We start from the raw sequence: 23573 nt of genomic DNA on the forward strand, positions 1-23573 counted from the left end.
TTCAGTGAGCTGCTGAACCACAGTTCTTTCTAAGGTTTTCATCAAAACTGGGTTTAAACTGCAGGGTGATTCCTGAGGACATAGTTTCATAAGAAGAGGTATTAATCTTTCCAAAATAAAAGCACTGATTTTATTTGCTCCTGTGGCCTCTGATTTCTTTCACCTGTGACTAACAGGTCACTCACCTATAACATGACTAACACCGGTTGTAAGATTTTTTTTATTGTGAAACACCTGCAGCCATCAGTAGAATGAATGTTTATTCAGAGGTTCAAGTGCAGACGACGACACGGCAGACAGAGCGTACAACAAAAGTGTTTATTCAACAACAAATGAGTCTTCCAGGTACAACAGATTAAGTCAGAGGTGAGCTGGGAAACTATAACTCTTAAGTGCCCACGAGAGGACAAACAGAAATTAACACAAAGTAGAAAATACTGACCTGACTAACAGAACTAACAACAAAACACAAGACTAACTAACCTGGGTTTCTTTAAATAACAAAAGCACTTATTTCGGGTCAGGCAAGAGACTGAGGCTTACGGACTTCGTGAGAATACAGAGGGAAGAAGGTGGGTGGTGAGGCAGCGTGGCAGGTCTGAGAGATGGAGGTAAGTATGTCCGGGCAGGTGCAGCAGATGGAGGGAGATGAATGCCAAGGGTCTTTTCCAGGAGGGGTGAGCATCTGGGACAATGCAGGTCCGGAGTGGCAACAGGCAGCGGAGAGAGTCGAAGCTGAGCAGAGCAGAGAAAAACAATTAGCCAGGCACAATGAGCAACAACAGGTTTAAGCCGAGTAAGCCAGGGTCAACTAACTGCTGATATTCTACGATCCGGCGCTGAGTAGTGGTCTGCTGTCTCTTTTATGGGAGGCTGAATGAATACTGGAGGACAACTCCCTGCTGCCGCTGGAGAGAGTTGGGTTGATTGTAGATCAGCTGAAAGAAAGAAAAGAGGGGAGGGAGAGGAACTGCCACTAGGCGGAGCCAGAGGGCATGACATCTTCAGTCTCTGGCAGGTTCCTTCATTAAATATTTGAATCTTGATACACATCAGGATATAACAGTAAATGACTTTATACATCATAATTGTCGACTTTTTTACATTAATTTGGCTGGTGCTTTTATCCAAAGCAGCTTACAATACGTGCATTCATCCATGGATGGAGCTTTTCGAAAAGGGAGGTGGAGAAACAGATTGCTAGGCAAGGCCCATCAGGGGCCTTGAGTTTCCACCATTTTCTTTCAGCTGCCCGTTGTGTGGTTATGTCAGACAACCACAGCTTGAAGGGTTGGGTGGTTCTGCCAAGAGGTGAGAGGATAGAGAGGAGAGCGTCAATGAGTCGGGAGGCATAGGACAGGTCCTGGAGAGAGGAGGATAAGTATGGTATGAGTAAAAGAGAGGTTTGAGTGAAAAGAGTAGGATTTGAAGAAGTAATTAGAGATATAATGCAGAGTTACAGAGAAGTTGGTGGTAGAGCAGTTCCTGGTGAATATAAGGGTTAGTTGGTTACCACTTTTGTGAGTCTGGGGGAAGGAGAGAATGAGAAAGTAATAAGTCAGACTTGAACTTCTGTTTGTCTGGATGTTTAAGTCACTGGGGAGTACGAGCAGGGGGGGCTATCTTCAGGGATGTTTAAAAGTTGTCAACTATCTGTATGGCCAATGTCAGTAACTCTACTGACTGCTCTTATTACTTTTACTAAAAATAAAACTGGGCAGTAACAAAGTAAACAGAGCAAAGTAAAAGTGAATAAAAAAAAAAAGGTGAAAAGATGAGTGAGTTGTTTTGTGTGTACTTTGAAATCAATCAGGCTGTTCAAGTTTGGGCAGGAGCTGAACGATAACCTGTGTAACGTGACACTGGTATGAATGTCATTATCAGTATTTTTCATTAGACAGTGTAGAATTATTCATATATGTAATTTAGTCAGTAGTGTCTGCTTTTTTTATATAAAAATACCATGGTTTGAGTTAAAATATGTAAACTTGTGTGCATGATGTAACTTCTGAACATCACTAAAGTTAAATACGTAAAAAAGTTAAATAAGTCAGAAAAAGTCAATGTTGTCTTTTAGTTTCACACAGGACATGAACAGTGGTCTCCTGGGTAAAAGTCCTGTGTTTGTATGACTGTATGACCACCCCACCTCCACCTGACATTTATTCCTTTATGACATTCATGGTGAAAATGACATATGAAAAGTCTAATGCAGACTGTGTTACATGTCACATTAAAAGCAAAGAAATGCATTGTGAGAACATCAGAAATGACTCAGATATTGGCATGTTATTCATCCATGGTAAATAACATAAATAATGAGCTCAAAGGGATTAAAAAAGCTCTGTAGATCAGCACAAACACATCTGCTTCAACGCTACTGTGAATCATCCTCGAACCCTCAGGTCCTCTGTTAGTGGCCATTTAATTATACCAAAAGTCCGAAGAGAAACCCAGAGGCATCCTTTTATTACTGTGTCCTCGTAGCCTCCTAGAAGACCTGACGTCAGCTGAGAGTGCTGCTTTTTTAAAGACAAATTGAACATCTGCCTTTTTAATCTGGCTTTTCATTGAACCTTACGAATTGTATTTATTTTTATGTCCTTTATTTGTTTGTTTTAGCCTGTTTTATGTGGTCTATCCTTTTAATTCTATTTTTATTATCTTCATTGTTTCCCTCCTCACAAAATACTTTTTATGTCTTACTTTTCTTCATCACATCTCCACTTAGTGGTTTTATTATTCTATTCTCTTATTTTTTATCTTTGTTTTTTCTTTTAATACCTCATCTTTCATCTCTGGTTTTACTCACATCATTATTATTCATAGCAGGCATGTCAAACTGATTCCATAAAGGGCCGTGTGGCTGCAGGTTTTTGTTCCAACCAAGGAGGAGCACACCAGGCTGAAATCAATTAATCAGCTGATCTCAGTCTTCAGCTGATAACTAATGATTCCTTGATGTTGATTGGTTGGCCAATTGATTGATTTATAGTGATTTTTTTTAATCTATTTTATAAATCTTCTAAATATATATTTTTAAGTTGGTTATTAAGAATTTTTACATTTAACACCTCTGGTATTTCCTCATTGCAGATTCATGAAATATTGTGTTTCCTTATTTCCTGTTTTTATTAACTCTGTATTTATAACATTCATCTAATGTTTATGCGTGGATCAGGGTGGTGTGTGGGGAATGGATGTGTCGGGAAGGAATGTTTTCTTTTTTTTGTGTGGTTTTATTATGTAAAGCACTTTGTATCACATTGCTTTGTATGAAAAGTGCTGTACAATTAAATTCTGATTGATTTGTCTTGGAAGGATTTCTAATCAGCACAGAGAGTGGCAGGTTTCTGAAACCGGTGAGTAGATAAAAGACAGTTGCTCAAGCTCTCTGCAGATGTTGGTAGAGTTCACTGACAGACGTGACAAACTGCTCATGTCTGGTTTTATGAGGATAAGGTTAGTTTTTTTTTTCAGGAAATGTGGTGGTTACAGCAGTTGTAGTGCGAGAGATGGCTGGTTTGAAGGAACCACGTGATGAGTCATACTTCCTCTAACAGTCAGGCCTCGGCTCTCTGCATCTCTTCTTTTGCGATCAGTCACACGCAGATGGCGGGTACAAGGTAAGAGCATATTAAATGATCTCTTAGGTCAAACATTTTGACTTCATTGTTCATCTCTGTTGTCTTGGTGACTGCTTTGTGTTGGCATCTGGTTTCACCACATCATTACTGACTGTAACACTTGTTTGGTTGGATTTACTTTTCTGTAGGCCTGAACTCACCAATGTGTGATGGATGAAATATAAACAGACTTAACTTTTCTTGATTGATATCACCAAAATAGCTGATTTTCACTTGTTTATTTTTTAGACAGGCAGATGTCATGAGTCAAAGTTGAGGCTCCATCAAATGGGTAGGGATGACAACAGTTTACATTCTGTTGTTCACATCATGTGCGGAGGTGATAATAAGACTTCATGCATGACTTAAGTTCCAGCTTCCGTAATAGAGGGTTTCAGTTTGTTTCCTGTTACTGAAGCTTAAGTTACTGCAGCTACACTGTTGTATAATTCTCTAATAAATGATGAAAGCTAGGCTAACATTTAGCAGGTCTCTGGTAAACTTTATAAAGCAGCAGCAGAATCCTTTAATAAATGATGAAACTGATCATAAAAGTTATAAAAGGATTCACCGTGAGAACGGAAGGAGTGATGGCAATTAAGTCTTTTCTTTAAACTCACTGTCACTGCTGCAGCCTGCATGAGCACCGAGAACACTCCTCTTCTTCACTGGTATCATTATTTAGTTATTCCTCTGGACCAGCTGACAAATATCAGTGAGCATTATGTCTCTGTGCAATTCTGCGGCCTGTATGAATGAATTCTGAACCAACATTTACTAACAGACACCAAAAATGAATGCGCTTGTTAAACTGGAGGACTTGTCCTCAAACTAAATCTTCAAAACTTGTTCTAGCCTCTACGCTTTTCCTTGTTGTCGACTGACAGAAAGACATGTTGTGTAACCACAGTGAAGCAATCAGAGCTGCAAACAGGAACCCAAACAAGGAAACATCAGAAACAGTCCTCAGACTCCTCTGGTTCCAACCTTAACTGAATGTTCACCCATATACTTTCAATTAAAAAAGAGGGAACATTTTGTCGGTGAGTGGGTGGTTAATTTGATCCCTGGAGGCAGAGAAACAGAAAAATAGATTAAAAGTCACTTTATTAAGTCCTAATTTGTCATTTTATTCATAACCTTCCATCTATAATGAACTTGTGTCTATGCACCTGTTTACAAACTGTACTGGTGCAAACAGCAAATAATAATAACTTAGATGTTGTACTTGTTCACTGTTACTGTCAGTATTAAAGGGATGCTATACAGATATAGAATATTTTTAAGCGTATATATATGCGTGTGTGTGTATATGTGCGTGCACCACAAATGTGCACTGTGCATATTTATATATGGTATATGTGTTCTGTATATATGTATATATATAAAGTCCATATGTACACTACATATTTGTATTTCATATATACTGTATATATGTACAGTACATATACTAATGTATACATGCACAATACAATTATAGACATCTGTATGGTATTTTTTACAGCACAAGTGTGTAGTCTAAACACACAGAGTAAGTGTGTATAGATATATTTTATATACATCATATACTAAGTGTGTATATATGCATTACAGATATTTATTGAGTCAGAAATGTTGTTATTTCGGCCACCTGTCTGTTTCCTTTCAATACAAGTGAGTGAAGTGTTTGTGAACACACAGAACCACAAACCTCCAGACTGCTGCGAAGCAGCCGCCACCGATTCAGCCTCCACAGCGCAGCACAGTGGTGCAGGGAGCTGTGCAGATGCGCATCAAGAGCTCACAGAGCTCTGGAGACCGCCTCAGTCAGTCCAAGTCCATGGTACTGCAGGAGTCCGACGTCCCTCAGAAACCTGTAGGTAGACACAAAGAAGCTCCATCCTAGAGTGGTTGCAGTTCAGTTTTTCATTGTTTTTTTCTGTTTGTAGATCTCTCGGCATCGCAGGAATCAGTCTCAGCATAACGTCTTGGTCGCAGGAGGAGGAGCTGACGTTTTTGAAACGCTGGTGTGTACAAGACTCAACATGTCACCATACTTCACTGTGAAACCATCTCCATCCTGTTAGCCCACTCCCCGTCTGAGACCTAAAAACCTTAATTGTCTCAAAGCTAATTCAGAGACGTTATTTCTACTAGTTTCCAAAATAGATCAACTTTGGTTTTTATAAATAAAAAGAGCATAATTCACGTGATTTACACATTTTAAATTTATCTTCACTGCACTTTCCTTTAATCACACACATCACAGATTCAGTCTAAAAAAATGAAACCTCACCCAGCTTCTTCAGAAGTTAAAATGTTTTTCATCAAGAAATTATGGAAAAAGCAAGAACATTTGTTGCTTTCAAAATGAAATGTAATTTCATATTTATTTTCTATTTATGTTATAATAATGTGTGTGTGTGTGTGTGTGTGTGTGTCCAGGTCGAGTTAAAAGGTGAACACATGAACATGGCTAAAATCTCAGAGAGCGGTAAGAAGCAGAGGAAGAACTGGACTTTGATGTGGAGCGTGCTGACCTCAGACCAGCTACTGTTTTATAAAGAGAGACAAGAAACTAGTCAGGTATGAAAAGACTTTATTTTTTTTATCTCTACTTTATCTTCTACTTTAAGTACATCCCTATCTCTACTGTATCTCGTGAATACCTCTCTTATATAGAAATATCAAGAACTGGTCTTGTATGAAAGTACTTTTATTTATATTATAACAAGAATCTGATCTTGAAATTATACAATTTATTTAATTATCTTTTCTTGACATTTTCCTCATTTCTGTTATGTCTTCACTCACTCCCATTTGTATGACTTTATCTTGCTTCATCTCTATTTTGTGTCTGCTCTGTCTCTACTGTATCACTGTTTTTAAAGAGGCAGTAGCTAGAAACCTCATCAGCTCATAATGGTCAATTTAAGCAAAAACTTAATCACGATTCATTGGTTAATCCATCCGTCCATTTTATGCTGTTTAACTTCCACTTAACGTCCACTGATCAGAGGATTGGCAATTTGATCCCCATCTCCTTCTGTCTACATGTTGAAGTGTCAAGACAATAAACACTGAACCCCAAATTACTGGCGATCAGACCAGCACCCTGTGTGGTAGCTCACTACCATCATAGTGTGAGTGTGTATGTGGGTGCATGGGCACATGAGTGGAAAAAATGGGCTTTGGATAAAAAATTACTATGTGTGATGTTGTTATCTACTGTTGGCAAGTACTGAAAAATGTGATGTAATAAAACACAACTGTAGTCCACCTCGTCCATACTTGTTTTCCATCACCCTTTGGCAGGTATGAAGATAAAACAGTGATTCAATGACATTGTATGTGGTATCAGAATCAGAATCGCTTTATTGGCCGAATGTACAATGTACACAGGAATTTAACTTGGTGGGAACAGGAAAGTAAAAAATTAAAAGATAAGTTAAAATAAGATTTATATACAGTAGGCAATAATAAAATATGCTACACTATGCTACACAAACTGCTTGGCATTTGTATGTAAGTCAGGAATAATGCAGTACATATGATACATTATGCTACATTTGCAGAAATGGAACAGTCCTGGCAAATACTGCACGTGTTGCACAGTTCATAGAAGGGGGATGTACTGTCAGTGTGTGTGTGTGCTGGGGGGCATTGATTACCATGTGTGTTGGCAGTTGGAAGATGAGGGTGGGAACTAGAATGGATTGTTGGGGAGAGTGATGGTCTTAGAGAAAAAATATGTCTGGGTAATGGGTCTGTCACTATCCTACTATCGCACTGTCCTGTGAGCTGCCTGCTGTTCACATGAAGTGGTCTGAGGAAGAACACCTTCTGGTGAGCTTGCTTGATGACAATCGATGAGTGTGTGAGTGGTGATTGTGGCACCCAGAAACTTAACAGGCTCAACCCCCTTTACATCTGTTGTTGATGAGTAGTGGGGGATGTGTGTTTTGCTGACGTTGCACTTATTGTCTGAACATGCTGCCAACTGTGCCACAGTGTTCCTATAGGTCAACTCATCATTGTCCTTGATGAGGCCTAGGTCTGTGGTGTCTTCGGCAAACCTGACCAGCTTGATGGAATGGTGGCTGGAGGTGCAGTCACTGTTGTACAGGGAGAACAGAATTGGGGAGAGGATGCAACCTTGTGGAGCTCCAATACTGGTGATGGGGAGGGGTGTAGACAAGTGGCTTCCAAGCCACACCTGTTGCTTCCTGTTAGTTAGGAAGTTCATAACCCAATCGCAAATGGGGTGGGGTACCTGCTGTGACATACACAAAGTGCTGCGTATGTACAGGTGCTGAAGCATGTGGTGAAAGCTGAGGTTGACAGCGTCGTCCATAGAGCGGTTGACTCTGTAGGCAAACTGTAAAGGTTCAAGAAGTGGGTCTGTGACTAGTTTTGCAGAAGGACAGGGTGAATCTTTCGAAGAACTTAATGAATGGCAGTAATTTAAATATGATAGAACCAATGGACAGCAGAGAATGTGGAGTGATTTGTGGTCCAGAAGGTGTTCTGGCTGACCCAATACTGAAATGCTTCTTGACAGTTTGTGTTGTACATGTTATTGTCATCTATTACTACACCAAGAAATTTGTTTTGATGAACTGTTTCAATGTCTACACCATCTATCTGTGTCTGTACTTGAGTGTTTCTATTGCAATTGCCAAAAAACTGAAATTTTGTTTTACGTAAGTTTAGCGATAATTTGTTCTATCAAACCACCCCTTTAGTTTGCACATTTCTGTGGTGATAATTTCCAGCAGCTCCTGCAAATGTTTCCCAAAACAAAAAATGTTTTGTCATGTGCAAACAAAACCAGTCCTGATATATTTGACTCTTTACACATTACATTTATATTAAGAAACAGTTAAACAGTTTTGGACCCAGTACCGACCCTTGAGGAATGCCGCAAACAAGCATGACGAAGAATATTCTCCCAACTTCACAAACTGTTTTCTGTTGCTAGAGTAACTACTCACCCAGTGCTGATCCCATACGTTCCATTTTATTGAATGTTATGATTAATTGTATCAAAACCTTTTTTAAGATCTATGAATATTCCAATTACATTCTGTTTGTGATCCATCGCGTTTGTAAATTCCTTAGTTGATTCAATTAATGCCAGTGATGTTGAACAGTGTTTCTAAAATGTTGGAGATTTGTGGAAGTAAAGAAACAGGGCTGTAATTTGTGAAGTGGTGTCTATCCCCAGTTTTATACAGCAGCACAACTTTAGCTATTTTCATTTTGTTTGGAAATATACTGGTTTGGAATGATAAGCTACAGATGTATGTTAGTGGTTCTGAAATCCCCTTAATGACCTTTTTCACTACTTTCATATCAATTTCATCACAATCAGTAGATATTTTGTCTTTGCATTTATTTACAATATCTATTATTTCATTTTCTTTAACTGCTGTGAGGAACATTGAGCTGGGATTCCTGTCTATAAGTTTGTCATTCCAATCCTCAGATGACGATGGATCAGGGATTTTTTCTGCCAGGTTTGGTCCAGCACTTACAAAATAATTATTGGAGCTATTCACTACATCATGGATAATATATTTTTTAATGTTGTTATCAATAAAATGCGGAGGGTAATACTGTGGTCTAGAACCATTTTAATTATTTAATATTTCCTATATTCCTTTAATATTGTTTTTGTTATTAATATTTTACTATAGTGTTCCTTCCTAAATACCCTCATAATGTTTAACTTCTTTTTATATTTTTTAGATTTATTTTCTGCCTCTTCAGTTCTTTCTTTTATGAATTCTCTATAAGTGTGTTTTTCTTTTTACAGGAAATCCCTTTGTGATCTATGGTCAGTCTGTGTATTTTTGTTTTCATTGTTTTGTAGGACAGTTTTTATCATACAATACAATACATGAATATCCTTAAAAATATTTCATATGCATTGTCAATATAATTTTCATGGTATACAATATCCCAATTTTGTGCCAGCAAGTCATTCTTTTGTGCATTCATATTTTCCTCTGTCCTCACTCGTCTGTATTGTAGTTTTTCTCTTGTAGTTTCTGTTATAAACTGTAAAAACTGCTAGGTGGTCAGTCATGTCGTTAATTGATAGTCCGCTCACTGTATTATTTTCAGTGTCATTGGTGAATATGTTATCAATTAAAGTGGCACAGTGGGATGGGATTCTGCTGGGGCTGGTGATTTCTGCATATAAGCCCACGCTGTACATTGTATTAATGACTTTGTCAGTCATGAGGCAAAGGTTGGAGGCGAGTCGGGTCGATGGTAGGTAAGCAGTCCGGGAACAAGTGCTGGAGAGTCAGGCATGAGAGCGAAGACAATCTGAAAAAGTGAGCGGAGTGAAGCTGCATATGTACTGGCTTGATTGGAGATGGAGAGCAGGTGACAACAGCAGGTGGAAGCACTGAAGCTGATGAGGGGTGTGGCTGAGCAGCAGAGCAGGAGAGGGGGAGAGCAGACTGTGACACCTTGAAGTTAGCATACAGGCTTCTGCTATTGAAATGGATTAGTGATAAATTGCTGTCCGTTTTAATGGTCTGGTTGTACTGTGTGCAGTTGCTATGTTATCGTTGATGTTGGAAAAGAAGGTATTGTTTGGGTCTATGTCATTTTCCAAGTCAAGTAAATGATGGTCAGTGTATTGAAATGTTTTCAATTTGTCATGATCAGCAATCCTTTGAGATCATTATTGACAGATGTAGATGAATGAGTTCTTTCGGGCTGTGTCATGGTTGTGTATTGTATAGGCCATTGACTCATTTGAGCATTCATACCATAACAGGTCTGCAGTCCTTCAGGCACGTCATTCTGTCGTTCTTTAGAACTGGGACGATTGCAGGATGTTTTGAAACAGAGTGACACAATGAATTCAGAGATGAGAACAGATCCAGATCCGGGTAATGTTGTGCCTCAGCGTAGCTGGAGAGACACTGTTGGGTCTTGGGCTTTTCTTGGATTCAGCTGTGTGAAGGCCTTGTGGACGTCCTTCTCTGTAAAGGTGTGAGAGAAGGGGGGAGGAGGAGGGACAGTTGGCCATCTGAGTGTGTGGTGGGGGACCTCTCTGTGGAGGTTAGAGAGAAGGGTTGGGAAAGGGGAGGGAAAGTTTTCTTTTTGTAATTTGTGATTGTCCTGAGTGTTAATAAAGGTCAGTCAAATTGTGGAGTCAGTATTATAATTTTCATCATATCTAAATTGTTCCTTTTTTGGATTATGAGACCTCTGACATCATATTCCCCTTCTTTGTGTTCAGAAACCCGCAAGTAAGACAGATGTGGTTCAGTTGTGTGGAGCTGTTATTGAGTGGACGACAGAGAAGTCTAGCAGGAAAAACGTCTTCCAGGTAACAACCAATAACAAATCTTTCACATGGTCACATTTTCCACCAAACCAGGATTCAGATTGATTGAACACTTAGCTGTTACAGACATTCTTACACCAAAGCTGCATGTAGTAAATAAAAAAGCATTAAACAAACCAGATATGTTTTATATTTTCGGTTCTTCCAAGTAGCCACCTTTTGCTTTGATAACAGCTTTGCACACTCTTGGTATTCTCTCAATCAATTTCATGAGGCAGTCACCTGAAATGGTTTTCAGTTAACAGGTGTGCCATGTCAAGAGTTAATTTGTGGAATTTCTTGCCTTCTTAATGTGTTTGAGACCATCAGTTGTGTTGTGCAGAAGTAGGGCTGGTACACAGTTAACAGCCCTATTTGACTCCTGTTATAATCCATATTATAGCAAGAACCACTCAGCTGAGTGTTTGATACAGTTTACCATGATATTACTCAATTGAAATATAGTTTTTTACCCATTTCAAACACTGTTCACCCTGTTGGTACTTGACTTAATTTGTCATTTTCATCCAGATCACAACAAACAGAGGAAGTGAGTACCTCCTCCAGGCTGACAATTACTCCACCGCAAGTAAATGGTATGACACCATCAGAAAGACCATCGACTCTTCAGTAAGAACTGGATTCTTTTATTATCAATCAGTGTCTTTATTGTTTTTTGGATTCATTGCAAAATGTTCAGGCCACAACAACAACAACAACAATAATAATAATAAATGTTGTATTGTTCCTCCATTATATCTTCAACCCCAATTCCAAAAATGTCTGGGTGCTGTGCACAACTTTTATAAAAACTGAATGCAATCATTTGCAATCGAACCATGTTCACTGACAACAGTTTTAAAAAGTGTTCTCAAGCCAGTGTTGTAACAGCCTTTCATTCATGTGTAGAACGATTGAGCAATCATGATACTATCACCTGTTTACCTGTGAAATGTTCCATGTTTTTTTTTTCTTTTTTATCATTCCACAACTTTCCCAGTCTTTTGCTGCTCCTGTCCCAACTTGTTTGGAAATTGTTAAGGGCATCAAATTCAAAATAAGTAGATATTTACAAAAATCAATTTAGTTAATAAGGATGCCTTTTTGTAGAGATGTACTTATAATCCTCGGGACATTAAACACGGTTGAACATCCGCTTTAAAAACACTGTAGGTACAGGGTCAACACGTGACAGTCTTGCAGAGCTCAGTTAATATAATAGAGGTGAATTTTCCCATGGTTCCATCTGTTTGACAGGGTTTGTTGAGGTCACCTGTGTTCATATCAGTACTGAGTAGCTGGTCGATTGTAGATGATAATATTGTAGAGTTGCCAGCATTCTCTGTAATAATCTTGGAAAAGTAATCCTTTATTGCCATACTTATTTGCTTTGTTATAGACAGTTATGGCTTCTTTGACAGTGAACTGTGAGCCCAGTTTTCCTCCATTTTCTTTCAGCTGGTCAACAGATTTTCTTGCTGTCATTATCACTGTTATAGTTTAACCATGGTAAGATTCTGTCAGTCGACCTCTTTTTAACCTTTAGTAGAGCAACAGCATTTAAAGTAAATGACATAGTATTACTGAAATGTCATTTACAGAGTAGTCACAGCTGTTTAACTTTAAGGTTAGATTGGCATCAAAAAATGCAGGGCAGTGATCATAAATAGGTCATTTTAATACTGAAACAATAACAATGTTTAATCCTTGCTAACCATGCTGATGAGTGGCTTCATTTACTAGTTGTTTAAGTTCAAAGCTGTCTAGTAAATTCTCAAGCTCCATAGCTCTGGAGTCATTCTTGTTGTTGATATGAACACTCAGATGTCCATTCAGGATTTATCTGCCTTATCTTTTGAGACCATTTGCAATCTGCAATTATTTCTCAAACCCTAACTCGCCCATGCCCAGCAGGAGGCTGGTTGGTCCCTGCTGGCCTTATTAAAACCCTACCCTGTGGTCCTATTTAAACCCAACCCGTGGTCCCTATCTTGCCTAATACCTACCCATCTACCTACACCTATCCCTGTCCCTAACCCCTAACCCTAACATCTACCCCTACCCTTGCCTAACCCTAAGACCCCCTACCCCCCCTACAATCCCTACATATGAATGAAATTTCTTTCAGGATGAGCAACCCCACCACAATGGAGGCACTCTTCTTCAGATTATTAGTGAAATAAAATCCTTATTGTGACTGGTTGTGACTGTTTTTCTGTTCAGACTAAAGCAGATGGAGGTTTTTCTTTGCGGAGGTCAAATAGCACAGAGTGCCTGCCCAGACACAGCTCCTTACCTGGATATAGGTCTGCATCTCCCAATGCCAAGCAACGCAATCCAGTCCACAGACGCTCCATCAGTGAGTAATTGACAGCATAAATATTATATTATTTATTTGTGACAACAGCTGGTTTACAGCTGCTGTGATCTGTGTTTGTGGAGAAATACCTCAGCTGTCACTAGTGAGAAAAGAGAACAAAATAGGCACAAACGGACAAAAAGTCAGCTTCAGATTCTCTACAACGACTTTAAAGAGAGGCTTCATATTTAGAATTCTGAAATAAATACAGCGAGACAAGTCTTTCTGTCTGACGTCATCAACACGGATATCAACAATTGCTGCACCTTGTTCACCACCATTGAAAAGCTAGCTAATCCACCAACACCTTTAGCCCCTGACTTACAGTCTCTCAATAAGTGTAATGAGCCTGCATCTTTTTAGTGATCAAATTAAGTATTTCAACGTATTATAGCTTAATACTAATACTGTTTAGTTCCATCACCAAAAAAAAAAAAAAAGCTGCTAAAAGCCATTGTACATGATGTGCTCAACAGCAGACAGACACAGTTAGAGACTAGCTGGTGAACATAGTGGAGCACTTAGCAGCTAAAAAAACCCAAAACAGATAAATTCCTTAAGAGATGACCAAAAAGAAGTCCAAAAGGCCAAAAACAGAGCTAATTGAGTGAATATGGAACTTATATTCATCAGGAGACACAAACACAACTCCACATGAATGATCATGTTGTTCTATAACTGCACCATAAAAAATAAAGGGCTATGAAAACTCAAAAATTCTAGGTAACTGGCTGCAATAGATTTTTGTGTTTTGAGTCCAACTAAAAGTTTTGAAGAAAACTACATAAATTTAAGACACAAATCATCTTTTGTTGAGATAACTTATAAATTAACTTCAATTTTTTTTAACACTTTTTTAACACAAATTCAGCAGTCTCAACATTTTTTTTCAGATAAGTTACTTTTCAAATGCATCAAAACTCAACATTTTGAGTTGTACTTATAAATACTCTCAAACATGAGAAGCTATGGCAACTAAAACTTTTCTATTGTGCCTATGATACAGATACAAATAATACTAGTTCAGTAAAACATGTTCATTTAATCATTAATATTCCAGCAGATATGCAGGAGGATGAAATCTCTATTTACCAATAGTGCAAGTACTGTACACTGCACACAAAAAAAAGGAGCAGACTGGTGTGGACATGTTAAAAGAGTCCAAGCTACACCACAGTTCAAAAGCACTGTAATGTTTGAAGACAGGCCGGTGCACCATCATCCACAACACGGTGAGCGCTCCCATTTGGACCCCTTTTGTTTGTTTGTCTTCTGGATCGGTGTCCTATTAAAAGCAGAAATTCAGCCAAATTTAATTTAAACACTTTTAAGATAACTCTTTAAACACCCATATCAGGGTTTAATTTTAAATTTGTGTTTATGTAAAAGGATATTATTCTGTATGTATGCATACAAGTCTGTCCCTGCTGGAAGTGATGTAAATCAACTCTTGGAGCAACTTTAGCCATAGCCTGCAGTAGAAGACAGTCTTGTGTCTCAGCTTGAGTAAACCTGTAGTTTACAGTTACTGTACTAAACAGTTTTTGCCTGTGATCCAGATTGCTATTCCTTTGTAGATGTGCTGTAGTTATGAGACCACAAGTGTTAAAGAGGAATTATGATTTTGGTTTGTTGTTTGTTGAAGTTTGTTTCGTTTAAAGGTTGAATATGGATAATGTTTATTAAAAGCTTTATTTTTTTCAAACATAATACACCCAAGGTGCGTTTAGAGGAGTGCAGAATAATTCTGGCTCATTTCTCTGCTGTTTTCCAAAGCCTCCTTCCGGTCATTTACTTTTGTTTTCAACAAAGCCTTTTTATAATCAATCGGTGGATCGATGGATTATTAAATGCTCTGTTAAGTCGGCAGATGGTGCTACTGGGCGATGTAACTCAACTTGATGGCTAAAATATGTGGAACGTTGTTGATGAATACAGGTTTTGGAGAGCTGCAATCCAGGGTGCACATATTTCATGTTTTCGATTTTCTAAAGCAATATGGCATGGAGAATTATACATAATGTGCACTTTGACCAAAAACAGACATTCTGTACTCACCAGGCATTTCAGGAAAAACTTCTCTTTGTCACAGACAAAAAGATGTAGACCTTCAAGACGTGCTCTACTTCGATGCATTGTGATGTTCGATGTCTGTAAATTGGACAAAGGAAAGACATAGGATATTTAAAACAGTTAAAAACAGTGCTGCTAAGCAAATGAGCAGTATGTGCTTACTTCTGTGAGAAGTGAATGTTTTTAAATTGTTAGTTTTAAACTCATACTGCAAAAAAGGGCAATGCACAGTCTGTCTATTTCTTAAGTGATGTGCAAGATGGATGAAAAATGTGTGTTGACTGCAATTTTCTCTGAATTCATAAGACTCACAAAAAAAAGTGCACGTCTCCTCCCTTCGCCTTGTTCTGCAATGTGATCTTGTAAGATGTGTTTTCAGTGCACACACAGTCGCTGTAAATACAGGGCCATTTAGCTCCTCCTCCGTGCCTCAGTTGATAGTGCTTGAAGAGACTCTCTTGGTTTGTGCAGGGAAAATCACACAATTTGCACCTCATAGGACAACTGCAACGTGAAATAAACGTCCTGTTACTTGATAAAATAAACAAATAAATAACAAAATATACAATAAAAAAATAGGCAGCATAAGACCCTCTGTACACAAACTTGTCAGTCCACCAATTTATCATTTGATTTAATATTTAGATTGTTTCTCTGTTGGTCCTGTCTCATAGTATGTATAGTATGTGTTGTCATACATAGCTACTCTTACACATTTGTTTTCACTCTGGTCCAAAACCGTATCACTGACAGAGCGTCATGTTTCCATGACTACCAACCGGAGCAAGACGAGCAGTATGTCATGTTTACATCACTCCTGATTGTAAAAATGAGTCTCTAAAGTAACACTAAACTTTAACATCAAAGACATGTGTGTGCACTATACCGGTTATCTGTAGCAAGGCTCATTATGTTTCAATAAATGAGCTCCAGTTCGACTGTAGCCGTGCTAACGGAGCCAACAGAGCTAACGACGCTAACCGAGCTAACGAAACTAACATAGCTAGCTGGTAAACAGACATTTTCGGCAGTATGGGAGGCATATCTGATACTGGTATTGGAATCGTAGTAGTAATATCTTGATGACTCTGGCTGTTTAATTTTAACTTAGTAACATGTTTTGAGTTGCTAACAGGCTAACGTTACCTTGCTAACACGACATACACAACGTGCACACAGCCCCCGGCGCCCACTCATACTAGGCTGTGCACCCATTTATTTATTTAACAATTGTTAAAGTTACTGGCATATTTAAATGAGCCCTTCCCATTTAATTTATACATGATTTATTCAATGAAAGAACTCTCTTTAGCCTTGAGAGGGATACTTCTCCAGACCCCAATCTTAAAAGGCCAATAAATATATAATAAAATAAAGTATATACATAAAAAAGTATAATATACACGCATAAACAGCAACTTTAAGTACCATATTGAGCAAAATTCTCACCTTGAGAATAAAAAATGTGGAAAAGATGTTGGCAGCACATGGACACAACAGCGTGGCTGAGATGGAACCAGGATGGAACCCCTGCAGATATGCATTGGAGACCCCCAGTTCTTGTTCTCTAGTTTTCTAGAAATTGTCCTGAACTCAAATGCACAGTTTTGAGGTTTTCTAACTCAACTTATGAAGTGAGACCAACTTTAGCCAAAAAACTTGATAAAGATAGTTTGAATACATATGTTGATTAGTTAACAACACAACTCAATCTGTTTTGTTTGGTAAGCTGAAAAAAAATGGTTAGGCCAATAACTTTAAGTTTTCATTTTTAGAGTGTGCTGCATGTGAAAATAATGATCACATTAGACACAACTACTTTATAAGTTGTTGATGTCAGATGTTGAGTTTACAGGTTGCAGTGCTGGAAAGAAACTTTATTTCAGATTTAATATTCATTCTTATCTGCAGATATGTTCAGCAGCTCCAAGCTGAAACACAGCACCTCCGACAGTGCTGACAAGAATGGAGTTAAGAACAGACTGAAGAAGTTCATCACCAGACGGCCGTCCATGAAGACTCTGCAGGAGAAAGGCCTGATCAAAGGTTTCTGCTTTTTCTTCACACACTAAATCCTGAATGTACATTTGCACTTGAATAGCTTTAAGTTGTTAAATCGACCTTACTGTACCATACTTATTATATTGTGTGTATGATGTTGTTGCAGCTCTTCAGTGAAGCTCTTTGATGTGTACAGTTGTAAATATATGTGTTTGTTATTGAAGTATTCTATATTCATGTCTGCTGCATCGTGTCAGAAACATTTCACTAAAAATCATCTATGGAAACTTAAAGTGCTGAGGATTTAAATAAAGTTTGGACAGTGCCACTAGAAGGTCAGAGAGATTTTATGACATTTAAACTGGTATCTTACATACCTTTGGTGAGTAAACTGGCTTTGAATTTCACAAATCCCTGAAACAAACATGATCAAAATGTGACATTTAGTAATTGAAGTCACTCAGGAGACATTTGAAAAAGTAAAAATGTGTATGTTAATGATAAGACATTAAACCTGCTGTAACATTAATGATTGTTTTCATGTCTGTCTCAGATCGAGTTTTTGGCTGCCATCTGTCAACTCTCTGCGAGCGTGAAGGAACCACAGTGCCAAGGTTCGTCCAGATCTGTTTGGATGCTGTTGACAAGCGAGGTATGGTCACTAAGGACTGATGAAAACTAAAAAGCAGATGAGAATTGAGGATGAGGCTTACTTTCTGTCTCTCTAAAGCCTTATTGAGACAACTGCTGTTTTTCAATCTGTGGTTTGTTACCATGTTGACATTTTTTTAATGAAAAAAGTGAAAGAAGTGTCTGACGAGCATTCACCATTCATGTTTATTACTATTTTTCTTTTAATCCCAGTAAAAAACTAAACTCTCTCAAAATTAATCAAATTAAACCTTGACAAAAGCAAAAATGTCTAGTTTCATTTGCATGGTTGCCACTGCGCTCTGACCTTATTTATAAACCACAATTCACACTGAAAATGCAACACAGAGTTTTTAACAGAAAAACAAATAATAATATTAGTCAATAATAGTCATTGACCACTTGATGCTTGAGATACATGCAATTAAACTGTTGATCAAAATGTAATCATTTATGTTCACAGACATGTATAGCTGGCTATCACCTGCAAAATTATGGAAATTGATGATATGATTAGTAATAATATTGCCAGAGACGTAGTGTTCTCGTCGGGAATGTGGCCGGCTTCAGCAGCCAGCTAGTCCAGGAGTTGCTCCTCTGCTTGAATCTAGTAAGGTCAGAGATTTGGAGATTCAGTACAGCCAGTACTTGTGGATCCAGTATACCGAGTGAATGTGGATCCTGTACAACCAGTGCATATCACATTCAAAATCAGTTTCACTGACCATGTATGTAAACACATAAAAGAAAAAAACATTGACCAACAACATAAATAAAAACTCAATATGAGATTAAAAAAAAACTTTTTTATCCCACGCCGGGGAAGTTTATTGTCACAGACAGCAAGAATAAAAAGGACACATAGAAATTTTGTTTATTTTTAGATAGATAGATATACAGCTCTGGAAAAAATTAAGAGACCAATGCAAATGTTTCTGAAATCAGCATCTCTGCATGTATGATAGCCACTCCATTCCAGTCTCTGTTGAATTCCAACACAAGCACGCCTCATTTTACTTTGTGAGGTACTGATTAGGTGATCACCTGAACCAAATATTATTTAACAAGGAAAAGTATAAAAAACACTGCTGTGGTCATCACTATCCTCTTGCAATAGGACCAGCTGGATGGATAAAACAGTGCTGGTTGTAGCTCAAAACTAATTGGAATAAAAAAATAACTAGTGACCATGCCAAAAGAGTTGAAAAGAAGTTTTGAGTGAGGAAAAGAGGGGTCTAATTCTGGCTTTACAGGCAGAGGGATACAGTGAGCATCAGGCTGCTTTCATCCTTAAAATTTCTGAGATGGCCGTTCAAAAGAACAAGGTCAAGAAGCAGACATTGGGGACAACAAAGCTATAGACTGGCAGAGGACGAAACCGACTCTACACTGACCGGTATGACCATCAACTCATTCAATTGAAACAGGCTCCTCGGGGCAGGGCTCAAGTCGTGTAAAGCTAGAAAAAAGCCCTTCATCAATGAGAAGCAAAGAAGAGCCAGGCTGAGGTTTGCAAAAGACCATAAGGATTGGACCATAGAGGACTTGACTAAGGTCATCTTCCCTGATGACGGTTTTTGTTTAGTGTTCTCTTGTTGATTCTGTCAGGAAGTGGGGACTTAGGGGGATCTATGAGGGGAACTATGGATGGAACCCAGGTGCAGACACTACGGGGAACATAGACTAACACGCAACACAGGGAACGAACACACATGTACACAAGACACAATGGAGCTGGGGACAAGACTAAGGCAACCCAAGAAACTCACTAACACACAACAAGGCAAGACTATGTACAACACAATAAAAGGAAAACTCAATCAGGACATGAACACAGACAAACCAAGGGGTACGCTAGATTCAAATTAGTAAATTTATTGAGACACAACGAAATCCACAACTAAGGAAACTATAATTAACACACTCACTAAACACAACAGGGCATGGATGAAACGGAACTGACTAACTGAAAGAACTAGATAAGAAAAAACTAGCAACTCAAAATACACTCCTAAAAACGGAGGAACCAGAATCTAAATAACAAATGTAATCAAACAGAAAATCACTCTTAAAAGAGGAAAACAATTCGGCAAAGCTATGCACTTGAAAAGGAAAACAGAAACGCACGACAGAACTAAGGCAGGAAGATGGCGGCGCGTGCAGACGCAGCGGCTCGTAGCTCCCGTGTTTACGTTTTTGTTTGTTTGTTTTTACTCGTTTCCACTTTTACTTCTCTTCTGGAAGCTCTGACACAGTACAGCAGGTCTGAACTGTGGAACTTTGGAGTACAGTTCGGACTTCACACACGCCCTAAACTGGACTTTATTCCACCGGAGCTGCTACGGACCCCAGAGCCCACCACCATCCCCCCACTGCTGCCAAGGAGACGGAGGAGGCACCGTAAACAAAAGCGGGGCAAGAGAGCCGGCGTGCGTGCTAGGCTACAAGCTAACCCTCACAGACCGGCTCTCCCCAGTCTCTTCCTCACCAACGCCAGGTCTCTCACCAACAAAATCGACGAGGTCCGTCTAAGGATAGTCTCTCGCCGGATGGACAGCTGTGTTACCGTTGTCACAGAGACCTGGCTGGACGACAACATCCCGGACGCAGCGGTGGAGATAGTGGGCCGCTCTCTGTTCCGGGCGGACAGGACTGCAGCTTCAGGTAAGAGCAGAGGCGGAGGCTTGGCGCTGTATGTACACAATGCCTGGTGTACAGCCACACGCACCGTCAGCACCTTCTGCTCTCCTGATTTGGAATACCTGGTGGTGAAATGCCGACCGTTCAAGCTGGTTAGAGAACTCTCGTCTATTGTTATTGTGGCCGCTTACATCCCACCGCGGGCTAATGCTAAGTTAGCATTAGAGGAGCTGTACTGCCTGATCAGCGGGCAGATGAACGACAACCCGGAGGCGGCCGTGATTGTGGCGGGGGACTTTAATCACGTTGAACTGAAGGCGGTGTTTCCCAAATTTCATAAGTACATAAAGTTTCCTACCAGAGACAGTAACATTTTGGATCAAGTTTACTGCAACATCCCTGCTGCTTACAAGGCTGTAGCAGCTCCTCACCTGGGCATGTCAGACCACATCTCCGTGAAACTCATTCCTGCCTACAAGCCTCTGGCCTGCAGAACAAAGCCGACCACCAGGACAGTACAGATATGGACTGAGGAGGCCTCCTCTGCACTTCAGGACTGCTTCGAACTGATAGACTGGACTGTGTTCAGAGAAGAGGCAGACCTTGAGGAGTACACATCATCTGTATTGTCTTATGTTCAGTTCTGCACTGATGCTGTCCTCCCTGTTAAGACCATCACAGTGTTTCCCAACCAGAAACCATGGCTGGACAGCACAGTGCGGTCCCTGCTGAAAGCCCGGGATACTGCCTACAGATCTGGAGACAGGCTGGCTTATAGCAGGGCTCGAGCAGAGCTGAAGAAAGGAATCAAGCAGGCCAAGCTCCAGTACAAAAACAAAATTGAAGATCACTTCAAGAACAACAACCCACAGAGCATGTGGAGAGGCATCAGAACCATAACGGACTACAAGCCGAACACACAGCTCACCAGCCACGACCCCGCCCTGCCTGACACCTTGAACAGCTTCTTTGCCCGCTTCGACACATCAGGCAGCAGAGAAGTCACACACCTACCCCGGCTGGAGGAGCAGCACCAGCCCCTCGTCCTGCAGCAGCACCAGGTGTCATCCACCCTGAGGAGGATCAACACCCGCAGAGCTGCAGGACCGGATAAGGTGTCAGGCAAGACTTTGAGGACATGCGCTGACCAGCTAGCAGGAGTGTTCCTGGACATTTTCAACCTGTCCCTGCAGCTGTCCACGGTTCCTGAGTGCCTCAAGTCCTCCACCATCATTCCGGTACCGAAGAAGACATCCATCACCTGCCTGAATGACTACCGGCCTGTTGCACTGACCCCGGTAATCATGAAGTGCTTTGAGCGGATTATTCTCAGGTACATCAGAGACTTTATCCCCATGGACCTAGACAGCCTTCAGTTTGCTTACAGAGGGAATCGGTCCACAGAGGATGCTGTCTCCATCACCCTGCACACAGCCCTGACCCACCTGCAGCAGCCCAACACCTACGTCAGGATGCTATTTGTAGACTTTAGCTCAGCTTTTAACACCGTCATCCCAGACAAGCTGGCGCTGAAGCTACACACGGTGGGTCTGCCTGCGTCTCTGTGCCACTGGATCAGAGACTTTCTCACCAACAGGCCTCAGGTGGTGAGAATAGGGAACATCACATCATCCCCTCTGGTCCTCAGCACGGGCACGCCACAGGGTTGTGTGCTCAGCCCAGCCCTCTTCACCCTGTTTACTCACGACTGTGCTGCCATCCACCCCACCAACACAGTCGTGAAGTTTGCGGACGACACTACAGTAGTGGGTCTCATCTCAGATAACAACGAGACCCACTACAGAGAGGAGATACACCAGCTCACCCAGTGGTGTTCAGCCAACAACCTGGTGCTGAACACAGGAAAAACCAAGGAGGTCATTGTGGACTTCAGGAGGTCCAGGAAGACGGATCACGCCCCCCTCCTCATGGACGGAGAAGTGGTGGAGCGTGTGGACAACATCAGGTTCCTGGGCCTCCACATCACATCTGACCTCTCCTGGTCCATGAACACCTCCCGCCTGGTGAAGAAGGGACAACAAAGGCTCTTCTTCCTCAGGAAGCTGAAACGGGCTGGACTCTCCTCTCGGTTGCTCGTTAACTTCTACAGGGCCACAATTGAAAGCATCCTCTGCCTCAGTGTGACAGTGTGGTATGGCAGCTGCACGGCACAGGAGAGGAAACAACTGGCACGGGTGGTTAAAACTGCACAGGGCATCGTGGGCTGCCCCCTCCCTGACCTAGACTCTATATATGAAGGTCGGGTCAGAAAGAGGGCGAGATCCATCGCCACGGACCCCAGCCACCCGGGCCACAGACTGTTTGTACCGCTTCCATCAGGAAAGCGGTACAGGAACATCCGCACCACCACTAACAGACTGAGGGACAGCTTCTTCCCCAGAGCTGTTAGAGCTGTCACCCCCAGCAGCCCCTCACTGCAGTGAGAGACTGTGTGAACTGTGAACACTGCACACCGCACTTTACACCTACACCTACACCTCTACCTCCACCTGCACCTTCTGTGTACTTGACTTTTATGTACCCACATATACTATAATTATATACATTTTAGTATATCAGCACATTTCAGTTTCATTGGCATATTTTATTCTGTCGGTACATTTCACTGTGTATATTTTATATTTTATTCTGCTTGTATATTTTATTCTGTTTGCACATTTCACTTCCATATTTTATTGTTTATTGTTTAGTATATTTTATTGCCTAAGTATATTTTCATTCTGTTATATTTTTAATTGCTTCACGAATATTTTTTTTATTGCATGTTGGTTTATTTTATTTTATTGTAGTTATCTTAATTTTATTCACTCTTTCTAGCCTTATCTTTCTTACCATCTAACATGGGGGTTGCAATGAAAATTTCATTGACATG

General features: G+C 40.2%; 1 protein-coding gene across 1 annotated transcript in view; it reads left to right on the plus strand.

The window, feature by feature from the left end:
- The first annotated feature begins 3568 nt into the window (after positions 1-3568).
- Positions 3569-23573, plus strand: part of arhgap15 (Rho GTPase activating protein 15) — a 29014-nt gene continuing 9009 nt past the window's right edge. Inside the window, exons 1-9 of the mRNA XM_041950762.1 lie at positions 3569-3626; positions 5307-5481; positions 5555-5632; positions 6051-6191; positions 10870-10959; positions 11488-11586; positions 13180-13315; positions 17300-17434; positions 17943-18041. Coding sequence (XP_041806696.1) covers positions 3613-3626; positions 5307-5481; positions 5555-5632; positions 6051-6191; positions 10870-10959; positions 11488-11586; positions 13180-13315; positions 17300-17434; positions 17943-18041 — 967 coding nt within the window. The 5' untranslated portion in view covers positions 3569-3612. The remainder of the gene's footprint in view (positions 3627-5306; positions 5482-5554; positions 5633-6050; positions 6192-10869; positions 10960-11487; positions 11587-13179; positions 13316-17299; positions 17435-17942; positions 18042-23573) is intronic.

Source organism: Chelmon rostratus, chromosome 13 (genome assembly GCF_017976325.1).
Source record: "Chelmon rostratus isolate fCheRos1 chromosome 13, fCheRos1.pri, whole genome shotgun sequence".
In the NCBI taxonomy this organism is placed as follows: domain Eukaryota; kingdom Metazoa; phylum Chordata; class Actinopteri; order Chaetodontiformes; family Chaetodontidae; genus Chelmon; species Chelmon rostratus.